General features: G+C 35.5%; 1 protein-coding gene across 3 annotated transcripts in view; it reads right to left on the bottom strand.

Moving 5' to 3' along the window:
- Positions 1 to 4,584: 4,584 nt before the first annotated feature.
- Positions 4,585 to 26,057, bottom strand: part of SLC17A6 (solute carrier family 17 member 6) — a 39,532-nt gene continuing 18,059 nt past the window's right edge. For all 3 annotated transcript variants that reach the window (XM_086385610.1, XM_086385612.1, XM_086385613.1), the window contains 9 exons: positions 20,481 to 20,595; positions 19,192 to 19,279; positions 18,592 to 18,678; positions 14,805 to 14,947; positions 10,790 to 10,939; positions 7,024 to 7,156; positions 6,516 to 6,626; positions 5,759 to 5,886; positions 4,585 to 4,983 (listed from right to left, as the gene is read on the bottom strand). In XM_086385610.1, coding sequence (XP_086241736.1) covers positions 4,648 to 4,983; positions 5,759 to 5,886; positions 6,516 to 6,626; positions 7,024 to 7,156; positions 10,790 to 10,939; positions 14,805 to 14,947; positions 18,592 to 18,678; positions 19,192 to 19,279; positions 20,481 to 20,595 — 1,291 coding nt within the window. In that variant the 3' untranslated portion in view covers positions 4,585 to 4,647. The remainder of the gene's footprint in view (positions 4,984 to 5,758; positions 5,887 to 6,515; positions 6,627 to 7,023; positions 7,157 to 10,789; positions 10,940 to 14,804; positions 14,948 to 18,591; positions 18,679 to 19,191; positions 19,280 to 20,480; positions 20,596 to 26,057) is intronic.

Raw genomic sequence — 26,057 nt, 5'->3', positions numbered from 1 at the left:
TTTATCTAAAGCACATTAAGCAGGGTAATAAAACGTGCTCGAGAAAGTGATTTAACAAAACTGGAGAGGTTTCTTCACTTTGTTTGCTCTTGGTGAAAGTCTAGGATTTTATTCAATAAAAGCTGCTGAATTTGGACAAGGGTCAGGGTGACAGTCCAGGTGATGTGGCTTTCAGGTGCCTGCTGCACTCAGGGGAAAGCTTGGAGAAGCTGGAGCATTTTAAGGGACTGTATAGCATCGACCAACCTTCACAAATAAAGTGCTTTTGACAGCTGCTGAATGAAAACTGAGGTTTGAGGTCTTGCATGAGGATGGAGAGAAAAGCAGAAAAACCTGCTAACTATACCACTACAGCAGAAATAAATGTCAATAGTCATTCTGTGCCATTAAAAATTAGAGAAGCACTATGTTAATGAAGAGAAAAAAATGAAAAGATAAAATACATAGGTCCTTAGAAACCCAGGGGAGAAGCACAAACAAAGAAATTTGGAGAACAAAAGGATGAGAAAAATCTTTCTTACTGGAAACTTAAAAAAAAATGACATGGGGAGCACATTGAAAGCAGCTCACTTTAGGTCTTTGAGAGTTTAAGAAAAAACCTGAGGGAGGTTAGTGAGTTTCTGGTATCCAGGAGCTTCTGTGTGGTCAGACTGGGCAACTGGGGTACCACCGATACCTCCAGAATGGGAACTGGATTTTAGAGTCCAAGAGAGAGGTCCAGTTTTCTCCCCATCGTGTCCTACCCTGACTGCACAGTGTAGCTGCTTAATAGATATTTATTGAGTAAATAAGTGAACTAGTAAATGAACCCCAGAAAAGCTAATTGCCAGTAGCTCTAGGAACAATATCTTTATTGTTATTTCTATATCTATATCTAGACACAGAAACAATATCACACTTAGAGAAGTTAAAGGTCTTAATATAGGTGTATAGTATTTCTTTTTTTTTTTTTTTTTTTGGTGTATAGTATTTCATGTTTCCCCAAAACACCACTGGAGCAGGGAGACAAAGGTAAAGAGGTACAAAAATGAAATATTCATAATAATGAAGGCATAAATAGAGTAAGTATAGCCCATGTTATGTAATAGAATATTAACTATAGAACTCTAGTATTCAAATAGGAAAATATGCATGCCATACAATTAAATGAAAAAAATAGTTGGCAACAGTAGATCAAGTATGACTTCAAATTTGCAAATCACAAAGTATATGGGTGTTTCCTATGTATTTTTCACAGAAAATAGCCTAAAATGTTAACAGTGCTTTGATTACTCTTATTTTCATTGTTTTTAATATTGTCCTTCCCTTAATGAAGATGCCCTCCCCTTATCCTGTATTCATAATCAGAAGAGTAATAACACTTAAGAGCTAAAAGTAAATTACTCTCCTGCTATAGTCAGATAGTATGTATTTTTGTTCTAATTCTGCCTGGGGACTCTTTAGGAAGTTAATTATACAGCTTAGAGCCAGTTACCGTACTTGGAGAGTAGAAATATTAATACTGATATGTGGCCTTTCAACTTTACAAGCAGATGTGTGGATGGAATGAGAGAATGCATGGAAAGCCATTTTGCAAGTTGCAAAATACTAGATGCATAGAACAGTATAGATGGGGAAGGGCATTGGGATGAGGAGGAAAATGAAAGGGAAGATGACTTCACAGGTTTGAGATCAAAGTAAATGAGTGTAGCCCATGGTAGCATTTAGAGGCATCATTAGAACAATTTTCTTATGGGAACTGAAAAAATTATATAGAGTGTTAGATTATGACATTTTCATTCCTGCCATCAAGTTGTATAAAGATGGCATGTGGGCCTCCTTAAAAATTAAACTAGGTCTCTGCCTGTTGTTTCATTATGTACAAGATTACAGGAAGAGAAAATACACTCCCTCACCTCCCACTCAGAGGTTATGTGAGTAGTGAATACGAGGTAGTGGTTGAACCAAAAAATATTCTTATTTAATTCCTTAAATAAAAACCTGCCTAAAAAAATAAAGGTAAAAGCATAACTAATCATAACAACTTCTTTCCAAATCCATAATATCCTCTGTGTCCTCTTGATCACATCTGTTTCCTTGTTGACCTTCAGGGTCCTCATTTGTTAAATAAGAGGTATCAGCTAAGTCATCCCATAAGTCTCTTTAAATAGTAAGTTCTATGAGTCTCAGTTACCAATTTTATGTAATGATGATCATCACCTCCTACATATCTGTAAAAATGATGGTCATCCCTTCCTACATATCTGTAAAAGAGGGAGTCAGAGCGAATGATCATCTTTCCAGTGACGCAGACATTCCTCTGGCTTCACTGAGAAACCTTGCTCCGCGTTTGCTGATTTGGCTGACACATTATACTAACATGTCATTATTCAATTTAACTTTGGGAAAGATATTTAAACTTTCTGAGCTTCGGTTCCTTCATTTGTAACCTGGGAATAAAGAGTACCCAGTTTGGAGGGTCCTTGTGGCGTTACATAAAACACTCAACACAAAATGATTAAAGCAGTCCCAGCACAAGGTACATGCACAATGAAAATTCAGTAGTATCATTGACCCAACAAGTTTTGAGTTTTTTTCCTAATGTTTTAAAGCTTAGCACTAGTGATGAGAAACCAGGCATTGAAAGATAGAATTTGACTTAGAGACCTATTTCTTGATATAAAACTCTTTTTGCAGAATCACATCCCACACAATCTAAAGAATGCCATATACTTCCATTAAATCTCAAGTGGTTGAAAAGGCTAATTTTCCTGACCCTACATTTGACTTCATTGGGGTGTACGCAGGCTAAACTGTACAAAGTTAAGCTACAACAACAAAAAAAATGACCCCAAATTAATGTACTGTTTTTGTGCAAAAGGATAAATAGAGCATTTTATTAACACTTTTTTTTTTTTGCAGCAACAAAATGATAGTCCATATCTTTTCATTCAACACAGTAAAAGCGATGATCACATTACATCACTTTGAGACACAAAGCAAAAGATAATTTTATTATCTTAAGGTCAAGAATGGTTTGCGTTTTTAAAACAAACTTTATGTTTTATATTTGCAGTAGCAGGGCCTCCAGTCACTAGCACAATACAATGAGCAGATCAAATATCCAGAACAGACAAACACACCAATAATATTTTAAGTTGAATTGGGAAATGTATCATTGTCATTTTCAAACATCATAAAGAGGTCTGATGTTAACTTTTTAAAGGAAGAAAATCATTCCAACCACCCGAACAGCTACCAGAAGCAAAATGAAGATAAATATACAGACAGGAAATTTTATGCATTGCACTTATTGCTCGGTACACAAATGTTGCAATTTCTGTTGAGTTATATTAAGAAATGACAAGCAAAATGCCTCTGCCCCATCTAAAATTCTATGACTCTATGAAAGTAGAAATTGCAGTCCCCTAACCCAACATTAGGTGTATGCTATTTTTGGTTTCTTGTGAAGATCGTTTATTATGTATATGTGTATGGATATGTATAAGATATACAGATATATATAGATATAGTTTTAATATAATTTATTGTCCTATATATTTAAGACAAATATTTTAGTGGGAATTTAAATAATAAAATCATCTACTTATAATATCTCTATTAAGTTTACCTTTTCATATTATATATAGCTCTGTGGCACAAGTTTCATATATGTTTAATCAGTAAGGAACAAAGATACCTCTATCATGTCTATTCTTTTGCTGTTAATATTGCATTTTAAGGGCTATATCTCCATAGTAAATTTCTTATTAGATTCTTTATGGTGTATGCATCTTTTTTTTTTTCCTAATGCAAGTTACAACCAGTACAAAGTTGTAATAAAAAATACATTGAAGTCTATTTATTTTTAATATTTTTGCAAAAAAGTTATGTGATACGCTACATGAAAAGTCAGATTTTATTGAAGTGTGAAGTGTTTTATACGTTAGGTAAATGAATGGAAGAACATGAAGCATCCCCTCACTCTACAACTTCCTTTTCACAGATAAAAGTGTTTGTGCCCAAGCATTTCATATAAAACGCTGCAAGATATTCCTCTTGAGAATCAACAAAATAGTCTACATTGTGTAATAACAATAATTATTTAGTACACCTTGCTAGTTGCTAGCCCACAACATTCTTCTCTACATGAGAGATATCTCAACTCTATGATTTATACTCAATAAATGTTGCCAACACCCGATGCAGCCAACATGACAACTTCACCTTTTTTTAACAGGACTTCTGCACGATATCTTGCAATACGGTGTAACAAATACGTAAGTGCATTTTGCATGATCAAGTAGCTTTGGCTTCCTAACCTTTGTAGGATGGGATGTGCCAACTGTTTTAGTTGTGCTTTAGTAAGTGGTGATGAGTTTTAACTCATATGAATCTAATGAATAACTACTTACTTCTACAATTTTGACCAGTCAACCTTTAAATCACAAATGCAAGAATGGATGACTTGAATGGAAATGATGGAGTTTCACAACTTCTATAGATTGCACTTGATGGTAACTTTATGAGTTTGTTTTGATTTCATTTTTACAACAAGACTTGCCTGGTTGATATGTGTACATGTTTACACCACATCTTGTAAAATTTTTGTGCAATCACAATTAATTTAATCACAAACACTAAAAATAAACCCAGCAATTAACTTTGTTATGAATAATCATCTCGGTCCTTATAGTTGTATGAGTTTTGTACTTCTTCTTGTACAAATTCCTCTTTCTTTTCCCAACCATTGGGCCAACCTCCATTGGCCTGTGTTGTGGCACCATAAGACTTAGTGGTACCATAATTTATATAATTTTGAGTAATGTCCCCTGTTTCTTCATCGAGCTCATCTTCATGGATAAATCCACATTTCTCTTCACTTGTTTCCTCAGGGTCTGCCCAGGGCTGCTTCTCTCCTGAGGCGAATATTGCATAAAATATAACTCCACCATAGTGGACTAGGGCAGCGATCAGGAAGACATACTGCCACTCTTCACGTGACTGCGGTGACAAAAAGCGGCATTGTGAGAACAAACTCCCTGGGTTTGAAAAGCCTAACATCTTCTCTGAAAGTTCCACCATTAAGCGTTTCCTAAAATGCTATCTTCAGGGGAAATCCTTGTTCTGTGTCTAGTTAACAAACACTGTCAGTGAAATGTTCTATATTACTGTGACTCTCATTATTCAAAACTTTTTAGTCTAAAGTTCTGAAATAGAACTCCAAAGATGTCTATGGTCTGCTCATTTTTTAAATTTCATAATCTTTCTGTAAATTCCATTGAGTTACTTAGTTTTTTCTCCCACTTCTTTTATTTCCTTTTAGTAAACCATAATTTAAAAGGTCTACCTATAAAGATAAATACTGATAGCAATATTCTTGTCACCAGAGAAGCCCTAATTTAGAAACTCTACCTATAAAGACAAATACTGATAGCAATATTCGTCCATCAATTACTACAGAGAAGTCTAAATTGATGTTTACAAATAAAGCTGTGAAGATTTCCATTTGTCTGTTCAAATGAGCTAGGATGTTGTTGTTTTGCCACACCAGGGATACTAGAAGTATTAGAAGGTGTTGAAAGTATAACCTTTATCGGCTGGAGAAGCAGGCTCCCTCAGAGTTCAGAAAGAGATTTACTTCTGAGCCTCAGTTATCTCCCCTACTCAGAGATGTGGTGACTGGACCACAAGCAGAATGCCACAGAGAACATACAGATGCTTTTCCTAATCATGAGAGAGAGTATTCTACAAATGAACATCTCTTGCTCTGTCTTACCTTATTCTTTGTCATTGCACCAACAATAATAGGGCAAACCATTCCTGACAATGTGCCAACACCATTCGAAATGCCCATTAAGATACTGGCATATCTTGGAGCAATATCCAAGTGGTTGACATTGAAACCTGAAACACACAGAAGGTGTGACTCAGAGAATCCCAAACCTTACAGAAGTAGGTGACTACAGAATTTTCTCCACCACCCTCACCAACCTCCTTAAAAGACACCAGGTTCATAGCATGTGCTTAACTATTTTTGATAATTTAGCTCAGAGATATAATGAGAATAGAAAGAGGTATGATTTGTTATCCAATACTTAACATGTGATATTTACTCCATAGAGAAGAGGAGATGCTCATTAAAAAAAAAAAAAGAGAGGGGATAATCAGGGGTAAGTAAGTAGTGAATAGTAACAAACACCAATGTGTTAGTCACTCAGTCATGTCCAACTCTTTGCGACCCCATAGACGATAGCCCACCAGGCTCCTCTGTCCATGGGATTTTCCAGGCAAGAATACTGGATTGGGTTGCCATTTCCTTCTCCAGGGGATCTTCCCAACCCAGGGATCAAACCCAGGTCTCCTGCATTGCAGGCAGATGCTTTACCGTCTGAGCTACTTTCATCGTTGTTATTTTCTAGTGGAAATATGTTGAGTAAACTTTATCAACAGTCAAAATGTTAGAGGAAAGTAGAATATAAATTTCTTTAAAATCAGAATGTTACAAGTACATTTTTTTAAAAAAAGTATCTTACCAGAAATAGCAAATCCACTGAATCCCACGGCAAGTACCAAGAATGAGATTGCGACCCCTCTAGTGTGAGAATAACCAACAACCAGAAGCAGCGTTGCCTCCATGCCAAAACCTTCAGAAACAGACACATGAAAATACTTCAGAAATTTATGTCAGTTTCCAGTGAGTCAAAACTATTAAAAATGATCACACTTATTTGACCTAGAAAAACACTTCAGGGATTCTATCTTCAAAATAATAATAACAGTCATTTATTCACAGAAGTTACTGAAGCCTTCTTTGTGTTTTAAGAAAAACAACAAAAACAACTTTAAGTTTCAATAGTGGGAAGGGTCAAGTCAGTTACGCAATTATCTAAAACTAGAAGTTATAAATATTTGAAGATGGGAGAATGATTCTGAATGAACATTAAAGGTACAAATTTAATAGCATATGTGATATGCATAGAAAAAGCTGAATCATGTCGATTTGAACTTTGTGAAGTAAAAACGTGTTCTTAGCATACTTACCACCACAATTCATGATCTTCCTTACTGTAGTAGTTGAAAGAATTTGTTTGCTTCTTAGAAAATCTGCAATCTGCCCTCCAATAGGTACAATAATTGTCATTACTAAGTGTGGCACAGCAGATAGCATGCCAACCTGATGAGAAACGAAAAGGAGAGAAATAAGCAATGTGGGCAATTTAATGGTCTTGTAAGCTCTTTATGGACAAAGGAAGGAAAAAACTACTGTCTGCAAATGACCACTTACTCATTCTCAGAGTAAGCAATAACTTCCACAGAATAAATGAGAAAAGCGAAGTACATTTACTTTGATTCTTGTTTCTCTTCTAGATGAGAACACTTCTTTTCTGCTATGTGTCAGTAAATCTTGAGTTTCTGAGTAAACTATCCTGAATTTTATCACAGAATGATTCACATTTATGTGCCTATTTTATAGTCTTAAATATGTTTGTAGAAATTCATCATTAGCAACAGAGGAAAAGAGAAAGAGAGACAAAATCAGAGAGAAGAGAAATACGTTTGACAAACCTTGAAGAGACTATTTTAAAATTTGTTTTTAATTCATAATAAAGATAAAACCTTAATTGCATGTTAAATATATTTTATATTTAGTTTCTATAGATTAAGAGCTCAGAAAATACAGATCAATTCTCAGTTTTAGGCATTTTCCATGTCAAATAGCAATATTTGGTTACACTGTCATATAGCATACTTAGTTTCTGAACTAATTTCATACTAAATGGCCCAATTTAAAACCTAACCTGCCAGCATCAATTCAACATACATTTTTTTGATCAACAATTATGTGTAAAACACTGTCCTCTGGGCATCACAGAGGCAGAAATTGTGAATAAAATATATTTTAATTGTGTATTACCACACATATGGACTTAGTAAATTTCATACACATCAATATATAAGGAAGATTTTTACTAAGCATACTTTGAAGAACAATTCCTAGAAAATAGTAAATATTAGATAAATGTTCATTATTTGTATAGATGTGTCCTTCCAAACTAGATTACTGAAGGATTAAGAAAAGATTCTGTTTTATTTTACAATGCTGTATACTGTGGTATCACGACCATGGACTTGGAATGATTAATGACTAATTGAGATACTGCTGCTGCTGCTGCTGCCGCCAAGTCGCTTCAGTCGTGTCTGACTCTGTGCGACCCCATGGACTGCAGCCTACCAGGCTTCTCTGTCCATGGGATTCTCCAGGCAAGAATACTGGAGTGGGTTGCCATTTCCTTCTCCAATTGAGATACTAAATGACTCTAAATAGCTTAAATATCCAAGCAATTTTATTCTTTCTTTCACTCCAGACAGAAACTTTTAATATTATTATCTTCATTGCAATGATGAAGAAACTATGACTTAAAAAGATTATGCCATTCTCAAGAGGTTGAGAAGATTTATATATGAGTATAGGCTGAGACTCTGTATGTGTGTGTATGTGTGTGTGTGTATATACACATATGAAAAAGTCATTGCACTTGTGGTTTTATCTGTAGGATACTCAGTTTAACTAAGGTTGATTAAAACAATCCTCTGTATAAATACTTTAGTTCACTTAAATTTTCCTGCACTTTTGAAGCATGGTCATTTTTTAAAATTAATTTTTATTGGGGTATAGTTGCTTTACAATATTGTGTTACTGTATAGCACAGGGAACTCTACTTAATGCACTGTGGTGAAAGACAATCTTAATACTGTTATTTACAGGTCAGAAAACCGAGGACACAATTATTCAAGAACAGGACCAAGGTTATGTATTAATACTCTCTTGCGGAGCTTAGATTTAGGACCATGTCAGCCTGGATCCAAATCTCATATTTTATTGCCTCCATCATCTCCTTTTCACATACTTTAGATAAGTCAGTAATTTTTTTAAACCAGTATAATCAAAATCTTCAGGCCGATTTGTATGTGTAGAATTTATCAAAATTTTAATTAAAATATAATAAGTGAATTAATCAACATAGATGCTGATTACATTTAGGTTTTGCAGAATATCGTGCACTCAGGCACTTTCTGTTAATTGGAGCTAAGGGCCAGAATGACCACACAGTTTCATTAACATCAGTTGGTTCCCTCACTCTCCCCGATGAGACTAGACTTTATTAATAGCCTCTCAGTGTCATACTCGTCCTAGATTGTGAAAATGGACTCACACCTCCAGCAGCCTTTGTTGAGACGTATAACACCTCTCAGAGCTCACGAAGGCTACCCTGCAATGTTTGATCAGCTCCAAAGAGAAGAGCCCTGTCTAAAACAGTCATTCTTCTCAGGCATGGAGGAAGCAGTTTCCTTAGAAACAGGGATTACAAAAGAGCTCTTAGAATAGCTACTCCTAAACTCGGGTTTTCTTCAGTTTCAGGCCTCAGATAGTCATTCAAAGAGGCATAATATGAATAGCGAGCCCAGCTGGACTTATGTAATGACATGAAGAGAAATGGCAAGTCCATGGCCAAAGCAGACAAATGTATTCAGCAAAGCACTTGTCACTGAGATGGCATTGAGCAAATACTTGCTTCATGTTTAAATGAATTATGGTTTACCTGAATTTGAATGGCATAGTAAAGGGAATTGAAACATAAATCGAAGGATATGGGCTTAAACTTAATTCTGTCGCTTATTGTTAGCTTGGCCTTTGATAATTTAAATACTTTCCCTAGCTTCTGTTTCTCCATCATTTCAATAGAAATGATGATAGTTATTCAGTTGGTGGACAGGTTATTCATGAATATGAGAAGACCTTGTAAATTTCAATATATTGTAGTATTTTATGTTCATTTAATCCTTACAAGAATCTTAAAATGATTACATTTTCATACCTACAAATAAATGTAGCATTGAGCATGCTGTGCTGTAGTTGGAAATGTTTTATTTTTGTCTACACCACCAAGCTGTGAACACTTGAGGAACCACATTTTTATTTCTCAATATAACACATAAATCTTCACATATAAATGCTTGCCAAATGATTAAACTGGATAAATAAGATACAAGAATGTTTTCAGATATTTTTGCTATCCTTAAATCTTTTAGCCAGACAGATTTCTGAGGGTGTCGAAGCAGAGTTAGATTGATAATTATATAAATACAATTTCATTTAAATGAAATATTTTTTTGTTCACTGATGTATTGCCTTTGACCTGAAACTTAAAGGGAATTATGCTTGTTTACAAGAAAAAAGGCTATGTTGTTGCCCGTCCCAACCAAGAGGTAAACTCTCTGAGGGCAAAGACTAGGTCTGTTTTGTTTATATCCCAGCAACAGTTTTTAGCAGGCATTTAAATGTTAACAGACACTCAGATGCCTAACTTAGTCTTTGTTTACTAGAATTAATTTGTTTTGTTTTGTTTTTTTTCATTTTATTTTTTAACTTTACAATATTGTATTGGTTTTGCCATATATCAAAATGAATCCGCCACAGGTATACACGTGTTCCCTATCCTGAACCCTCCTCTCTCCCCATACCATCCCTCTGGGTCGTCCCAGTGCACCAGCCCCAAGCATCCAGTATCGTGCATCGAAACTGGACTGGCGACTCGTTTCATATATGATATTATACGTGTTTCAATGCCATTCTCCCAAATCTTCCCACCCTCTCCCTCTCCCACAGAGTCCAGAAGACTGTTCTATTCATTTGTAATTCTAATTTTCAAGATAAAATTAGGAGATAAAATATTGGCAAAGAAACTTAATAGTCACTAAAGTACAAAAGTAATGCTCTTTTTAAAGAAGGATAATTTTTACATACCTTGCTGATTTCAAATCCAAAGACTTCCTCAAAATATGCTGGCTGACTAATAAGCAATAAATAAAAAGTCCAGCTTCTGCAGAAGTTTGCAACAATTATTGCATAGACTGGCATAGATGTAAAAAATTTTCTCCATGGAGTCTTGAATTTCTGAAATTCCAAAAAAAGAGCCATTCGGATCATTTTAAATATTTCCTAACTTAAATGAGAATCATAGATACTTTTGCATTTTTAGGATGTGTATGCTGAAGCATGAGTAGGAGATAGGCAGGAGGTAGTGAGTTGTTAATTGCACCAGTCCAGTTAACCTTAGCGGCATAAATAATTGTTGGAAGAAGAAAAGAAGATATGGCTGTCCTGATTAAATTGTTTCAGTTTTAGAAATAGATAAGATTCTGTTTTCCTCAAAAAGTAATTCCAAATGCATAGATCCTAGTTTCCAAGATTTTTGTTTTGTTTTGGCAGTGATAGATCAGGCCTCAGCTGAAACTCACTGCCAAATCAATGACCTTGTTGGTATCTGACATATTTTATATAAAATGTTGAAAATTCAACGCAGTTAGGAAAAGAAAAATAAGAAAAATGTGCAGTATTCTAGACCCCATCAAAAGTTAATAACTTCATTACCTAACTATAAATTCTCTTGGTAGCCAGTGGATATCAGTATAAATTCTGTGACACTGGAGTGCAAGAGTCTTTAAAATTCACATGGTATACATCTGGGTTAAGCATTTGGCCACCCAGCACACCATAACTAGCTATTTAAGATATTCAAGACATTAAAAATTAACTTAAATATGATTAGCTTTGCTTATGACACTCATTAAAAAATTATACCTGGTATATTTAAAGATGCTGTGTATGCCCAAATACAAAGCAATTATCTTCCCTCAAGACTAATATTTTTTAGACCTTAAAAAATCTCTCATAGTTCCAAACACTTTCTCAATTCTTTATTTTGAACACAGAAATACTCTTTGGTGAAGGGGCAATAGCCTAATATAAATGTTTATCACTAGTTTTGGGATTTTTTTTTAGTATTATTTATTTATTTAGGCTTTATTTATTTTAACACTATTTGTTTGTTTAGGCTGTGCTGGGTCTTCATTGTTGTGCAGGCTTTTCTCTAGTTGTGACGAGTAGGGCTTACTCTCCAGTTGCAGTGCACAGGCTTCTCATTGAGACAGCTTCTCTTGGGGAGGAGGAGGAGCTTAGCTGCTCCCCAGCACGCAGGATCTTCCCGGATCAGGGATCGAATCCGTGTCTCCTGCATTGGAAGGTGAATTCTTTCCCTCTGAGCGACTAGGGAAGCCCTATCTTGGATTCTCAACCTAACAAGTTAGTAAAAGAGGTGGCAAACAGTTTTTTACAAGATTTAGTCATGATTGCTGGGTGTAGAGCCTCATAATTACTAGCAGTGGTTGTGAATCTAATGAAACTTTTTACAGATCACTTTAAAGTGATATAGTAGGAAGATACATTGTGGTGATCACAGGGAACAAATCAAAAAACAAAAACCTGTCGTAACAATAAATAGTGAGTATTTTTGCTTTAGGTAAAAGTTTCTAGTGACACCATCATAGATGGATTCAAAAAGTGCAAATTTAAAAGAATTTTTTCCTAACAAGTTCTAGAAAAATGGTGCCAGATGAATATACTTATTTCAAAGATAATAAAAATGGCCAAATACAGGAATGTCTATTATAGCATTGTGTTTTAATAAGTAATAACTTCAGAAGATTTTAAGAAGAAAATATTTTTCTTGCAGAGAAGGTGTTGTTTTCAATTTATATCAGGATCATCTTTATTAAGTACTTTTTCTTCAGGCCACAAAGCACTTCATCAAATGCATGAGAAAGTGTCTAGTCATCTCTCTTAAAAACTATTGGTGGCTGTAGGGGGACTTATGATATTTTGATAGTATTCTATTTACTGAACTGGTTGCTTGCTTCATAGGTGTGTTTAGTTTGTAAAAATTCAGCAAGCTATTTGCTTATATTTGTACATTTTTCTGTTTGCATATTTAATCATTTTGTAGAGAAAAATAACAGATTTAAAAGACATAAGAATAAACTACAATATATGATCCTTAATTTGATCTAAACTTCACAAACAATGGCTACAAAAGACATGAATATTGATTAGATATTAGGATTGAACTGGGCATCTGAAATTTCAGTATGATCTAGTATTGGATAATGTTAGAGAATTACTTTTAGTTGTGTTAAGTATGATGATAGTACTTAGATTATAAAGGAGAATATTATTTTTCTAGAGAAGCATGTATTTGTGGGTAAAGTATTATGACGTCTCATTTACTTTAAAATTGCTCAACAAAAAGAAAAGTGAAATAAATAAGGCAAGATGTTAAAAACTTTTGTTTCTATGCAGTGGATATATAGATATTCCTGTTACTTATTCTTTCTGTTATATGTTGAACTTGATCACAATAAAAAGTTCAAAATAACTAAAATACAAGTTCTATTCCCACTTGATCTCATTTTTAAATTTACTTCAGGAAAGTAAAAAAAAAGAAAAATCAGTAAGAAGTAAAATATTGTGTTTGGAAAAATAGTTAAGTCTAAGAAATGGAGAGTTTGAGCTTACCTATACTGTTTTATCAATCTACTGATTACTCTCTTGTGAGTCATTTCCAGAAATTAGTTTTCACTTAGACTAAATTTCTTGCTGTTTTAAAAAATATATACCTCACTTCAACACCACACAATCTCTCAAGAACTGGTAAATAGAAGAAGCGTATTTTATCAATGATGATATGGGCTAATCAGAGTATTTTGGACTAGAACAGGAAGCTAAGTATGAACCCGCCTCCACACCATCACTTGTTTCTTGAGTAGCTACCATCAGAAAAAAAAAATTATCAGTCTATTTACAGAAGAAAACAGGAAAGGGGTGCATTCTAATACCAGACTATTTAGCTAATGGAACAACTACAATGTAAGATTTTTTTTTAAAGAACCGGCTTAATTTTGAATGTTACCCAATATGGCCTTTTCTTATTCATTAAAGACCATGATGCCCTCAGCAACAATCAGTGACAGACCTTTTTTCCTAGAATGAGATGCCAAGGACAGGCCTTCCCTAACAAATGAAGCAGAGAATCAGAGCTGAAATCAAATACAACTGAAGTTGGGGGGAAGCATAATGCATAAGAGTCCTTGGTTATGCACAGTAACTTTCAACTCCTAGCATAAAGAAATTGAGTTGATTAGGTCCTGAATTACTGAGACTGTCTACAATATTTTTGCTTAAGGGTTTTATTTTATTTTTATAGCATCAGATGGGTATTCATTAGTTGCTATTTATGATGTATTAATATGTGTACTAAAATATTTGTATTACTGATATAGAACTGCATTTCTTTCTCTATCAGCAAATCCTGCCCAAGAAACTAAATTATAATCAGAAAAAGCCTTTACAATATTATAACACTTGATCTTCATATGATAATCCTAAAATGGTAATGTTTTATCAATAAAAGGGTTATATTATATAAGAATATTTTTCAGATTAGCTACCTATGGTTGGCATACTAATGTTTTAGTATTTACTAAATTATATAGAAATACACATGTATAAAACTTAGATTTAGAATATTCAGTGAATAAAAATATCTCCTTTCATGACTGTGTTAGGTGATTTGACATTTCCTGTAATCTAAATTTAACAAATACTAGTTGAATTTTGTTTCAATTAGCTATGTTGAGCTATTTTAAAAAATTTACTGAGGTTTACAGCTCCAGTATTATAGCTATAATCCAGTTAAAATTTGAAGGTGCTTAAGAAAAGTTAAAGAAAAAAAGAAATCATAGATGGAAGAAGGAGCAATCATTTCTAAGTCAGGGAATATGCATGGAGTTAAAAAAAAAAAAAGCAATCATGACTGATACTAAATTAGTTTTGCTGAATAGGGACACATAAAACAATCTGCTTGGTCGAAGAGAGGTGAGATGGAGAACAAGAATAGGAATATACACCATAATAAAGTTCTTACTTCCATTGCACCTAAAAGATTTGCACTCTCTCCAATGCTTTCTTCTATGTACCTACGTTCTTCATCTGTAATAGTAGGATGCTTTGCAGGACTCTCGTAGGACACCAAAAGCCAAAACATGTACCAGATCATTCCAAAGCTTCCTGAAAGTAAGAGTTCAAAAGGAGGAAGTCAAGGAAAGGCATACTCACCTAACTATTTCCATTTAACAGTCAGTAGCTGGGATAAAATTACAGTAATCTTGTAACAGGATTATAAAATGTGAATTTGAGCTTATGCTTCTCCAAATGAACCTAGCCATCTCTACTTGTCTTTTATCACTAGACTTCACACAATCTGAAGACTGGTGCTGTAATTTAATCTTTGTCACTGTTAAACAATGCTGAAACACAGGAAACTCACAATAAATATTGAATGGTATAGTTTGGAACATGTTCATACATTCAACAAATATTTACTGAACAGTTACTTTTCCAGGTACTCTGCTGAATGAGAGAAATATGATAAACAAGAAAACACTCCTGTCCTCAAAAAATTTCGCTGGAAGTAAATCCTTTTATTTGTGTCTGTCTTTAATATGGGTAGTGGTCTGCATTTCCAGGGGAAAGAAATGCTTTTTCCCCTCTCCTGTTAGCACGTGCAGATCTAATACTGTGCATGTGTTAGTCGCTCAGTCGTGTCCGACTCTTTGCAGCCCCATAGATGATAGCCCACTAGGCTCCTCTGTCCATGCAATTCCCAGCTCTAGTAAACAGACTATTAAATAAAATCCAAAAGAATATTCTTGGGCTTCTCTCATAGCTCAGTTGGTAAGGAATTGGCCTGCAATGCAGGAGACCCCAGTTCAGTTCCTGGGTTGGGAAGATTCCCTGGAGAAGGGATAGGCTACCCACTCCAGTATTGGTGAGCTTCCCTTGTGATTCAGCTGGTAAAGAATCCACTGGCCATGTGGCAGACCTGGGTTTGATCCTTGGGTTGGGAAGATCCCCTGGAGAAGGGAAAGGCTACTCACTCCAGTATTCTGGCCTGGAGAAGTCCACGGACTAGTCCATGGGGTCGCAAAGAGTTGGACACAACTGAGCGACTTTCACTTTCAATTTTCCGAAGAATATTTTAGCCTGAATAGATACTGTACATGAAACATGAGCTTCTATAATTAATGTGGTAATATTTAACAGTTTATGTGACTGTATACCACAGCATATGCCTATTGATCATTGTTTGGACAGATGAAAGTTATAAATTCCAATACAATAACCATGCTACTGCAAGCTCTATTTCATCCCTTTATTCAGCACTTTCACCACTAAAATATGCCCTTATTGTGCAATATAAATCTGAAGCATCAATAACAGAAAAAAATCACATAATGTATCCTGATTCTCATCAACTGGTCATTTCATTTTTTCCTCATACTGTTCTATTTCTCCCTTGGGTAACAATCTAATCTCTGATCGCTATAATACTATATATATTTTTTTTTGGGGGGGTGGGGGGCTAGTCAGTCTCTAAGTGCTTCTTAATATCATAACTTCTGATGTACTGTGCCCTTTTAATTACTGAATATGATAGCAAACACAATTTGGAATCAGATGGTGTGTGACAGCTTGGTAGAGTGTAGTGGTTGTGGAATATGGTTCTCCCGTATTCAAATTGCGGCTGTGTCACTCACTAGCTACATCTTCTAATCAGTAACTAAATCTCTGAAAATCTCTACTACCAAATGAGATAATTCATTTTTTAATAAGATTTTTGCAAACAGAAGTTAAAGAAGGCAATACATAAAGAAACTAGCATAGTGGATGGCACAAGATAAGTACTCAATAAATGAGAACTCTTGTAATTGAGTAATAATTATAATTTCCACTAACTGAATACATCTGAAGTGCTAGACACTCAGCTAATTGCTGTATATGCGTTATCTTTTTAAAACTTAAGCTGCCATATGGGTCTTATCTCATTAATTAAAAAAAAATGAATATTTAACATGTGGCTCAAAGACCAAGCTTTTGTCATATACAGCAAGTAAGCAAGTACTATTATTATGATATTTTCAGATTGTGCACATGTGTTAAGTCACTTCAGTCATTGTATACGACTCTGCGACGCTATGGACTGTAGCCCACCAGGCTCCGCTGTCCATGGGATTCTCCAGGCAAGAATGCTGGAGTGGGTTGCCATGCCCTCCTGCAGAGGATCTTCCTGACTCAGGGATTGAACTGGCATCTCTAATGTCTCCTGCATTAACAGGCAGGTTCTTTACCACGGTGCCACCTGGGAAGCCATTCAATGATAAGTATGAAATGGGATATAGCTTGAAATAACAAGGTAGGTTTTTCTTGGGTCCTTTGTGGGAAATTCATATTCTTAAAAGTCACATCACATCTTCAATTAAATAATGGACTAAGGCACAAATCAGAGAATTTAATGGATGGCTATACCAACTTTCGGAAAAGGCAATGGCACCCCACTCCAGTGCTCTTGCCTGGAAAATCCCATGGGTGGAGGAGCCTGGTAGGCTGTAGTCCATGGGGTCTCGAAGAGTCAGACATGACTGAGTGACTTCACTTTCACTTTTCACTTTCATGCTTTGGAGAAGGAAATGGCAGCCCACTCCAGTGTTCTTGCCTGGAGAATCCTAGGGACAGGGGAGCCTGGTGGGCTGCAGTTTATGGGGTCACACAGAGTCGGACACGACTGAAGCAATTTAGCAGCAGCAGCAGCAGCACACCAAATTTACTATATACCTTGTAAGTAAGTGCTTTAAATATCTTTGAATTATGGGCTTTAAAATAAAATCAAACAAAAGCTATGGATTAAAATCTGTTAAAAAAATTTCCCTAGAAAACAAAAATATGTTCAACTGCATACATAGCTCACCATTTAGGGTATTCATGAATCCAAAACCCAACCATGGCTTTTAAACCAGGATAAGATCCTCCACTATTTACATTCTATAAATATAAGAATTTGCTTTGATGAGAACATTTCAAAATGAAAATGGATCATAGCACATTTGGAAGCAGCCAAATTCTGTTCTGTTCTCCCACATGACTTCATTAATCTTTCAGCTTCTCCTGCCCATGTCCAAAACTGGTATTAATTAGTGACAACATCAGTTGGAATCCAGATCTCTTATCTTTCTTCTTTTCTCTTTATTAAAAAAGTGTATCTTAGCGAAAGACTATGGGATACTTTCAAGAAGTAAGATTCCATATTCTGGTTAGAAAGTGAACAGAAAGGGAGTTTGGACTTTGGGCTTCCTGTCATTTTTATTTCCACTTGGGGGCTTAATCTTCTTTAATCCTGGGGAAATGTGGACTAAAATGTACTGCCCCTGCAGCAACTGCTAATATTTCATCACAAGATCGAATGTTTGCATTAACACTAATATGGCCTTTAAGCTTCCTATCCCATTGAGTCTCAAGGAAATAGAATCAGGGAAATGACCAAGAAAGCAAGAATCAAAAAGAGAAGTTGGTGCTGCCTAGCTTCTTCCTTTTAATCAGCTTTGAATCAAGAGCTAAATTAAATGTTTCATAATCAAGGGCAACACATACTGTACATTACAAAGTTTCCATCAGCAATGTGATTGCTTTTAAAAATAATAAATAATATTACAGAGAAAATTGCAGATATAGAATATTGCCCTTGATCTTAGATTATAAAGAAAAGAATCAATGAAAAAACAATAGTGAGTAAACACAGAAGTATATTCATTGATCTATCATACGGCTTTAGTTTATGCACATTTCTTTTAATTCTATTATACAGAAATGCAACATACCATAGACATAGAATACGGAAGACCAGCCGGTATACTGCACAAGAATGCCAGCTAAAGGCATTGCAATCACAGCTCCAGCATAGGAACCTAAAGTAGAAGAGAAAATGAGAGAAAAGTAGGTGAAATCAATAGAAACTCTTGACTTCATCTCATTTTCCTTGACTGGATCTTACAAACACATCCTTGCACACTTGGATGTATATGCACTCTTATCCACATACTTCAAACACATATCCAGGAGTACAAGACTACACAAGTGAATATAACCTACACACCCAAGTCAGAGATATAAAAATAGTACAACACTATAATAAAAATAAAATTCAAAAAACTATAATAAAAATAATTAATGAATATATTTGAAAATCCAGAAGAAATGAATAAACTCCCAGAAAAATACAAAATGTAAGAGGGAGTAGAAGATTTGAGTAGACTAGTAATAATTAAAGAAATTGAGATCGTGGGTCAAAAACCTTTCCTCATGTACACATACAGACACACCTCAAATGGTCTTACAGATGAGTTTTAGCAACTTTCAATTCTTACAAAAGTTGTTCCTAAGCTTTTATGCACATAACTGTATCTGCACATAATGCTCACCACAAAAGGAGGTGGTTGCCAATCGACTTCTCTCTAAAGGGGGAGCCCATTTGCTCCATATCCCATGACATGCTGGGTAGGTGACACCCTGTGATGGAAAGAAATATATCAGCACTGTTTAGAATCTTGGATCTTAGGAAAATAAGCACATTCACTTCTCTGATGTGATGCTGTTTTCTTAGAATGGGCACAGGGTCCCCAGTTGCCATGTGAGGGCCTTTCTTTGCTGATTCCATAAAATTCCATTTTAAAAACTTTCAGCCCAGACCAGGTAAGACATGACCTCTTTTTAGTCACATGTTCAAATTATTCCCGCCCTTTAAGACTTCCTTCTAACCTCAGCTTTCTTCTGATTAAGGCTGAAGAAAAGATCCTCTATTATTCAGTTCATCTGCAATTCTGAACAGTTTGAGAGACAATTTTGTAAAGAGTTAAACTTAGTGATTCCCAAATCCCTACAGAAGAATGTGCAGTTTAGATCCTTGAAGGTTGTTATACTTCCTGAAATGCGTGTCTAAAACTTAAAATCTTTAAAATATTCTTTTTTGTATTGTTTTGATCCTATCATTTTTTCTTTCTTTTTGGAAAGACAAGAAACTGTTTTCAGTGCCTTGATACTTTATCTAACTTACCTACTCCCACCGTATTTCATGGAAAGAGAAAGGGCAATATGTATACCATTCTCAAGTTTTTAAATGATATTCCTTCAAAGACAACAGGTTGATGGAGCAAAAGTCAATCATTAGAGTTGATGCCCAAAGAATACATTCAATGAAATGTTTTTTTTTTAGTGAAAATTCAGATCATGATGTAAAGCCAACAGAGACTTGTTAAAAAACTCTCCAAACATATTAATTCAGAGGATGGACTCAAAATTTTTATCACAGCACATTAACAAAACTGTCTGTTCTTTTTTTTTTTTATGTTATTCACTAAACACTTCATCATCACTCAATTCCAGATAAGTGGGGATAAACAGTCACAGTGGTAGTCTGTCATCATTTAAACATATCTGGTTTATAACACAGAGGGCATTACACGTCAGTAGCTAAAGGAGGAGAAGGCAATGGCACCCCACTCCAGTACTCTTGCCTGGAAAATCCCATGGACGGAGGAGCCTGGTAGGCTACAGTCCATGGGGTCGCTAAGAGTCGGACACGACTGAGCGACTTCACTTTCACTAGACACAGCCTAATACAATATATTTATTTGTAGGTCAAAACAAAGATAATCTTCTGATTCTTGTTAGCATGCCAACCTTAAAATGATGTCATCCTGTAGTTCCATACCTCAACAAGTCCCTGCAGTATCCTAACAAAGATGACACACCCATAATGCACTCTGGCTGCTGATGGGATTAGCATATTCAGGGTAGAGGTAAGAAGTATGGCAGCTCCGAAAACTCTGAAAAATAAAAGGAGTTAACAGGTCTACATTTCTCAGATCAGGTTAATTACAAGCAATTTCAAGACAGAATTTTTTTTTTTCCTAAAAGAATAAGAATGTTCTGAACTGGATTGGCTAGCCATTGCAAATAGATATTGGACTATCTTGAATTGCTACATCATTTGAAGAACAAAACTCAACATTCAGAAAACAAAGATCATGGCATCTGGTCCCATCACTTCATGGCAAATAGATGGGAAAACAATGGAAACAGTGACAAACTTTATTTTGGGGGCGGGGGGGGGCTCCAAAATCACTGCAGATGGTGATTGCAGCCATGAAATAAAAAGACATTTGCTCCTTGGATGAAAAGCTATGACCAACCTAGACAGCATACTAAAAAGTGGAGACATTACTTTGTCGACAAAAGTCCATCTAGTCAAAGCAATGGTTTTTCCAGTAGTCATGTATGGATGTGAGAGTTGGACTATAAAGAAAGCTGAGCACCAAAGAAGTGATGCTTTTGAACTGTGGTGTTGGAGAAGACTCTTGAGAGTCCCTTGGACTGCAAGGAGATCCAACCAGTCCATCCTAAAGGAAATCAGTCCTGAATATTCACTGGAAAGGCTGATGCTAAAGCTGAAACTCCAACACTTTGGCCACCTGATGCTGAAGCTGAAACTCCAATACTTTGGCCACCTGATGCAAAGAATTGACTTCTTGGAAAAGACCCTGATGCTGGAAAAGATTGAAGGCAGGAGGAGAAGGGGACGACAGAGGATGAGATGGTTGGATGGCATCACCAACTCAATGGACATGAGTTTGAGCAAGCTCTGGGAGTTGGTGATGGACAGGAAGCATGGTGTGCTGCAGTCCATGGGGTCACAAAGAGTCGGACACAACTGAGCAACTGAACTAAACTGAATAAATCTGTTTATACATAATTTTAGTCACTTTCTTCATAGATATAATTACAAATTTTAAATAGTTAATTAAGCACTGTATATGGTTTGAGTCTATATATCTACAATGTAAGCTGCTGAAGGGCAAGAGCTTGCTTTTCAGATACACTGTTGTATCCCTAATGCCTAGCACAGTGCCTGATACATAGGAGATACTCACTGAAGAGCTGCTAAAGAAATAGTAAGTGCCTAAATGAAGTTGTGTCTAGTGTGATACCTTGAAGTATGGAAATTATAACTCCATTCATAAAATTTTATGAAGGGAATCATATGTAAATGCTCCCCAGATCTAATGATCAGCTCCCATAGGACATATTTTTAAAATAGAAAAAATTAATACTTCATATATCTACCTCAGGTTTGTCTTTCTGTGTAGGTGGTTGAGTGGAGGGGTTTTAGATACCCTTCTTTTTGCATACATATAAACAATTCAAAATAGAATTGCTAACACCTTTATCCATCTACAAGTAAAAATTATATTCCATTATTAACAAAAAAAAATCTCTCATAATGTAATACTAAGGAAGAAAAATATCCCCTTAACCAGGTAACTTTAGAAATTTCTCTTGCAGAGAAATCTGGGGACACATTGTCTCTAGTGGGCTAAGCTGTGTGTTCTCAGTAAATTTTTTCAAGGCAAACACTGAACCTTGAATTCAGTCAAAATTGGCTGCCTCATAGAAGTTCTCATTTTTCCAGGAGCATGTTTAAATGTAACTGTTAAAGACGGGAGTTTCTGAAAGAGCCTTGATCATGATTAATCTGCTACTGAAATTTGATAAATGACTTTATGAAAGGATGAAGTAGATCAGCTTTTTTCTATGAATCTTAGACTTGGACACAAACTTTTGTTTACTTGCTATAGCCTAATAATCCACCTGTTCTCAGTGGCTTCTCTTCACACAGGTAAACAGTCACTCAAGAGGTGAATATTCTCTTCTGTTCTTCCTGTGTGCTATTTCCTGAATAGGTATCTTTGGCTCTGAGTCAAAGTAACTTATTTCCTAAATGCTTGGTGCAAAATAGAAACTTTTTATTTCTAGAAATGATTATCCCCATTAAAATGCCCAGCGATATTAAACTTCTGCCGACTATGGATTTATTTTCCAGAAATTAAATGCAAAAATCCCATATCCTGTCTTTAAAATATAAAAACTCAAAATTGTTATTAAAATTGTTTAAAAATGTATTTTCATGCTTGATTATTTTCAGTTGACTTTTCACCTGTCTCAAGACTGAAATCCACATGCTCTTATGTGCAAACTCCAGAACATTTTGGAGGTTTCCTTTAGGGCTGAGAGGAACTAGATACAAGGGAGTGTATGAAGCAAGCTTCCTGGACCTAGTGGTAAATGGTACCCGTCCCAAAGGCCAATGTCTTTCCCGTTCTGGGAGTTTGAATGTTAAACCTGTGCAGAAAAGGTGAAAGCAGAGAGAGAAAATGACACAGGAGTTTTGGGCTTATGGGTAGGTTTCTGTATACTGGAAAACTACTGTTGTTTCTGTATATCCATCTTACTTTATTTCTTATGCTCAATAAAAATGAGACTGAGGCTATTTACAACATCAAGGATAAAGAGAGCCAGAGCTACATAATGCTAAAGGAGTTTCAAAAGTGTTTATATGAGTTATACATCCAACTACTCCATTCAGCTCTTTGGAAGAATTCCTTCAAATTGTTGTCCATGAACCAGATGCATTAGAATTCCCTGGAGTGTTTATTAAAAATGCAGACTTCTTACTCCAGACTTTCCAAAACAGAATGTGCTAAGAGTGAAGCCTGGAAATTGGTTGTAATAAGCAGTCCAGGTGATAATTTTGCATGTGCATCCTAAGGTTTACAAATATATGTATATATATATATATATATATATATATAGTTTTTAAACAGGTTCATCTAATATGTGTCTTCTTTTCTAATACTTATTTTGAAAGAATGATGCATGACATTTATTTTATATCTTTCAATCATCAGTTTCTTTCTGCCTATTTGAAAACATTGCTATCTCTAGATAAACTGGAGAGAGATTAATTTTATCTTTTTTTAGTTTAGGGTTTCTCAGCCTCTACACCGTTGATATTCTGAGATGAACAAAATTCTTTATTGTGGGATGTAGTCCTGTGCATTATATGATGATGTAAACAGCACCCCAACCTTTATGCACTAGATGCCCATAGCACATGCCTGCAAATGGTGACAACCAAAAATGTCCCCAGAAATCACAAACTATCCCTTGGGGGACAAAATCATCTGCCAGTAAAGCTGAATCAATCATGAACTATTTGTTACTCAACTCATATTGTAGTCAGAACTAAATTTAATAAGTGATTATTCAACTGGTAAGACATCATGCTTATACTTCACATACCAAAAATCTAACAACGCAATGACATGACATTATTAAGACACCCATTTTCTAGATGAAGAAACTAAGCCTGAAGTAAGTGATATCACTTGCCCAAGTTGTTAAGCAGCTCTAAGTAGAGGAATCTTGTTTCAAATCTAGTCCATATAATTCCAAGGTCAGTGGGTTTTGTTGCTGGGATTTACATCTAATTGTGCACATAATATGTAGTCAGTAATGTGTTTCAGAATTAAAACTGAAAATTTAAATACTCGTTTTTCACAAAGTTACTTGAAATCACACTATTCCTGAGATTAAAAATGTCAGTAGATTACTTTCAATGTTTACTTTCCATTCTTACCCTGAATAGTTGTTTCTAATTATATAATCTGTGACATTTCCAAATGATTCCTAGTTTTAAGTTTCTCAATTTGTTTAGCTATCCTTTTTATTATTAGTGGCCATTGCATTATAAAAATGGATTGACTTTTTCCAACTACTTAAGAATATAATTCATAAAACACTTCAGAATCCAGTTTTTTCTAATTTTATGAAAATGATATCTAAATCAATATCCAAGTAATTAAAATAATGATCATAGAAATTCTTGGCCAATATGGAAGGTCTTTACATTTTTCTTAATGTACTACAGATAGTCAAAATTGAAACAGCCACTTCATTCAACATTGATTTATGCTTTCACACTCCAAACCTCTATGAGACTATATTTAGGGTACTATGTTGAGGAGGAAACGGGAGCCAAATTTACAGAGCACTTGCTATACTCTCTCCACCTACATTAATTCATTTAATCCTCACAACAACTCTGAGTTACACTTTCATTTTACAAATCAGAGACTAGAGACAGACTGTGTAAGAGAAAAAAAGCAAGCAATAGACCTGATATCTGAATTCCAAACTCTCCGACATGGAAATCTGTAAATCTCTGCTCTTTTATCTACAAGATGCAACTTGTTGTTATTGCTGTTTAGTGGCTAAATCATGTCTGACTCTGTGACCCCATGGCCTGCAGCCCACCGGGCTCCTCTGTCCTTGAGATTTCCCAGGCAAGAATACTGGCGTGCATTACCATTTCCTTCTCCAGGGGAATCTTCCCAACCCAAGGATCAAATCTGCATCTCCTGCATTGGCAGGTAGATTATTTACTGCTGACCCACCGGGGGAGCCCACATGTTGCAACTAGGCATCTAGAAAAAGACAAGGATGCTCTATGTGTAGTAGAAGAGCAAAAGAAAGACAACTAGCCAAAAACAACATACACTAAAGGCCATAACCAGAGTGCAAATGGAAAGCAAAGGAGGGAAAAGTCCATTCCAGCTGGTGTGACAAGGAAACAAGTCCTTCAGGAGGAACCTTTAAAGTTGGGCTTTGGAAGATTAGTATGAAAAAGGATGAAGAAATTCCAAAGAGGAAATGAATCAGCAAAGTTTCAAAACATGGAAGAGATTGCATTACATATCCGAAACAAAGGCAGAATTGAAAACGGCTGAACACAGTGATACACGTGAGTAGGAGAACATCAGGAGTGAGATGAACAGGGAAATTGTAAGGAGGGTTTAAGCAGGTGTAGATACAACAGGGAAGGCAAGAGAAGAAATCATAAGTCCATGGCATCTTGGAGATGATAGCGTTTAGGGTGACCCCAGAGGGAATGCAATTATGCCCCTAAAGTTAAGTAAACATGAAAAGCTTACTGAAATTGAGGGGGTAGGAAGTGATGAAGTCAGGGAGTCAGAAGGTGAGAAGCATACATGTAAGTTCAGATAAGAGGAAGGCTTGCAGGGGAGTAAAGCGGTCAAAGTCACTAAAGTGGGAGAGGGAAAAAAGATGACATCAATATTGTACAGAAATTTTGATAAGATTCTAGCTCTGTTGGTTAATAACTACGTGACTGGAAAGCTACTTAACCTCATTTGGCTTCTGATTTCTTGTCTATAAAAAGGAATGCAATGGTCTAGATCATGTTTACCAGGGCCAGACATCTGAGATTCAAAGTCCGTTCCTGTCGCTTACTACTTGAGTGATCTTGAACAGTGTACTCTACTGTCTATGCTTCATTCCTCATCTACAAAACAGGGATATTTATAGAACCTATGATTTATTACCAGTTAAGGACCCAGAAGAATGTCTGACATATCCTAAGCATTTAAAA

Source organism: Bos grunniens, chromosome 29 (assembly GCF_055505025.1).
Source record: "Bos grunniens cultivar Pamir isolate PY7600 chromosome 29, Bosgru_T2T1.0, whole genome shotgun sequence".
Classification (NCBI taxonomy): Eukaryota; Metazoa; Chordata; class Mammalia; order Artiodactyla; family Bovidae; genus Bos; species Bos grunniens.
This window is presented reverse-complemented; position numbering and strand designations above follow the sequence as displayed.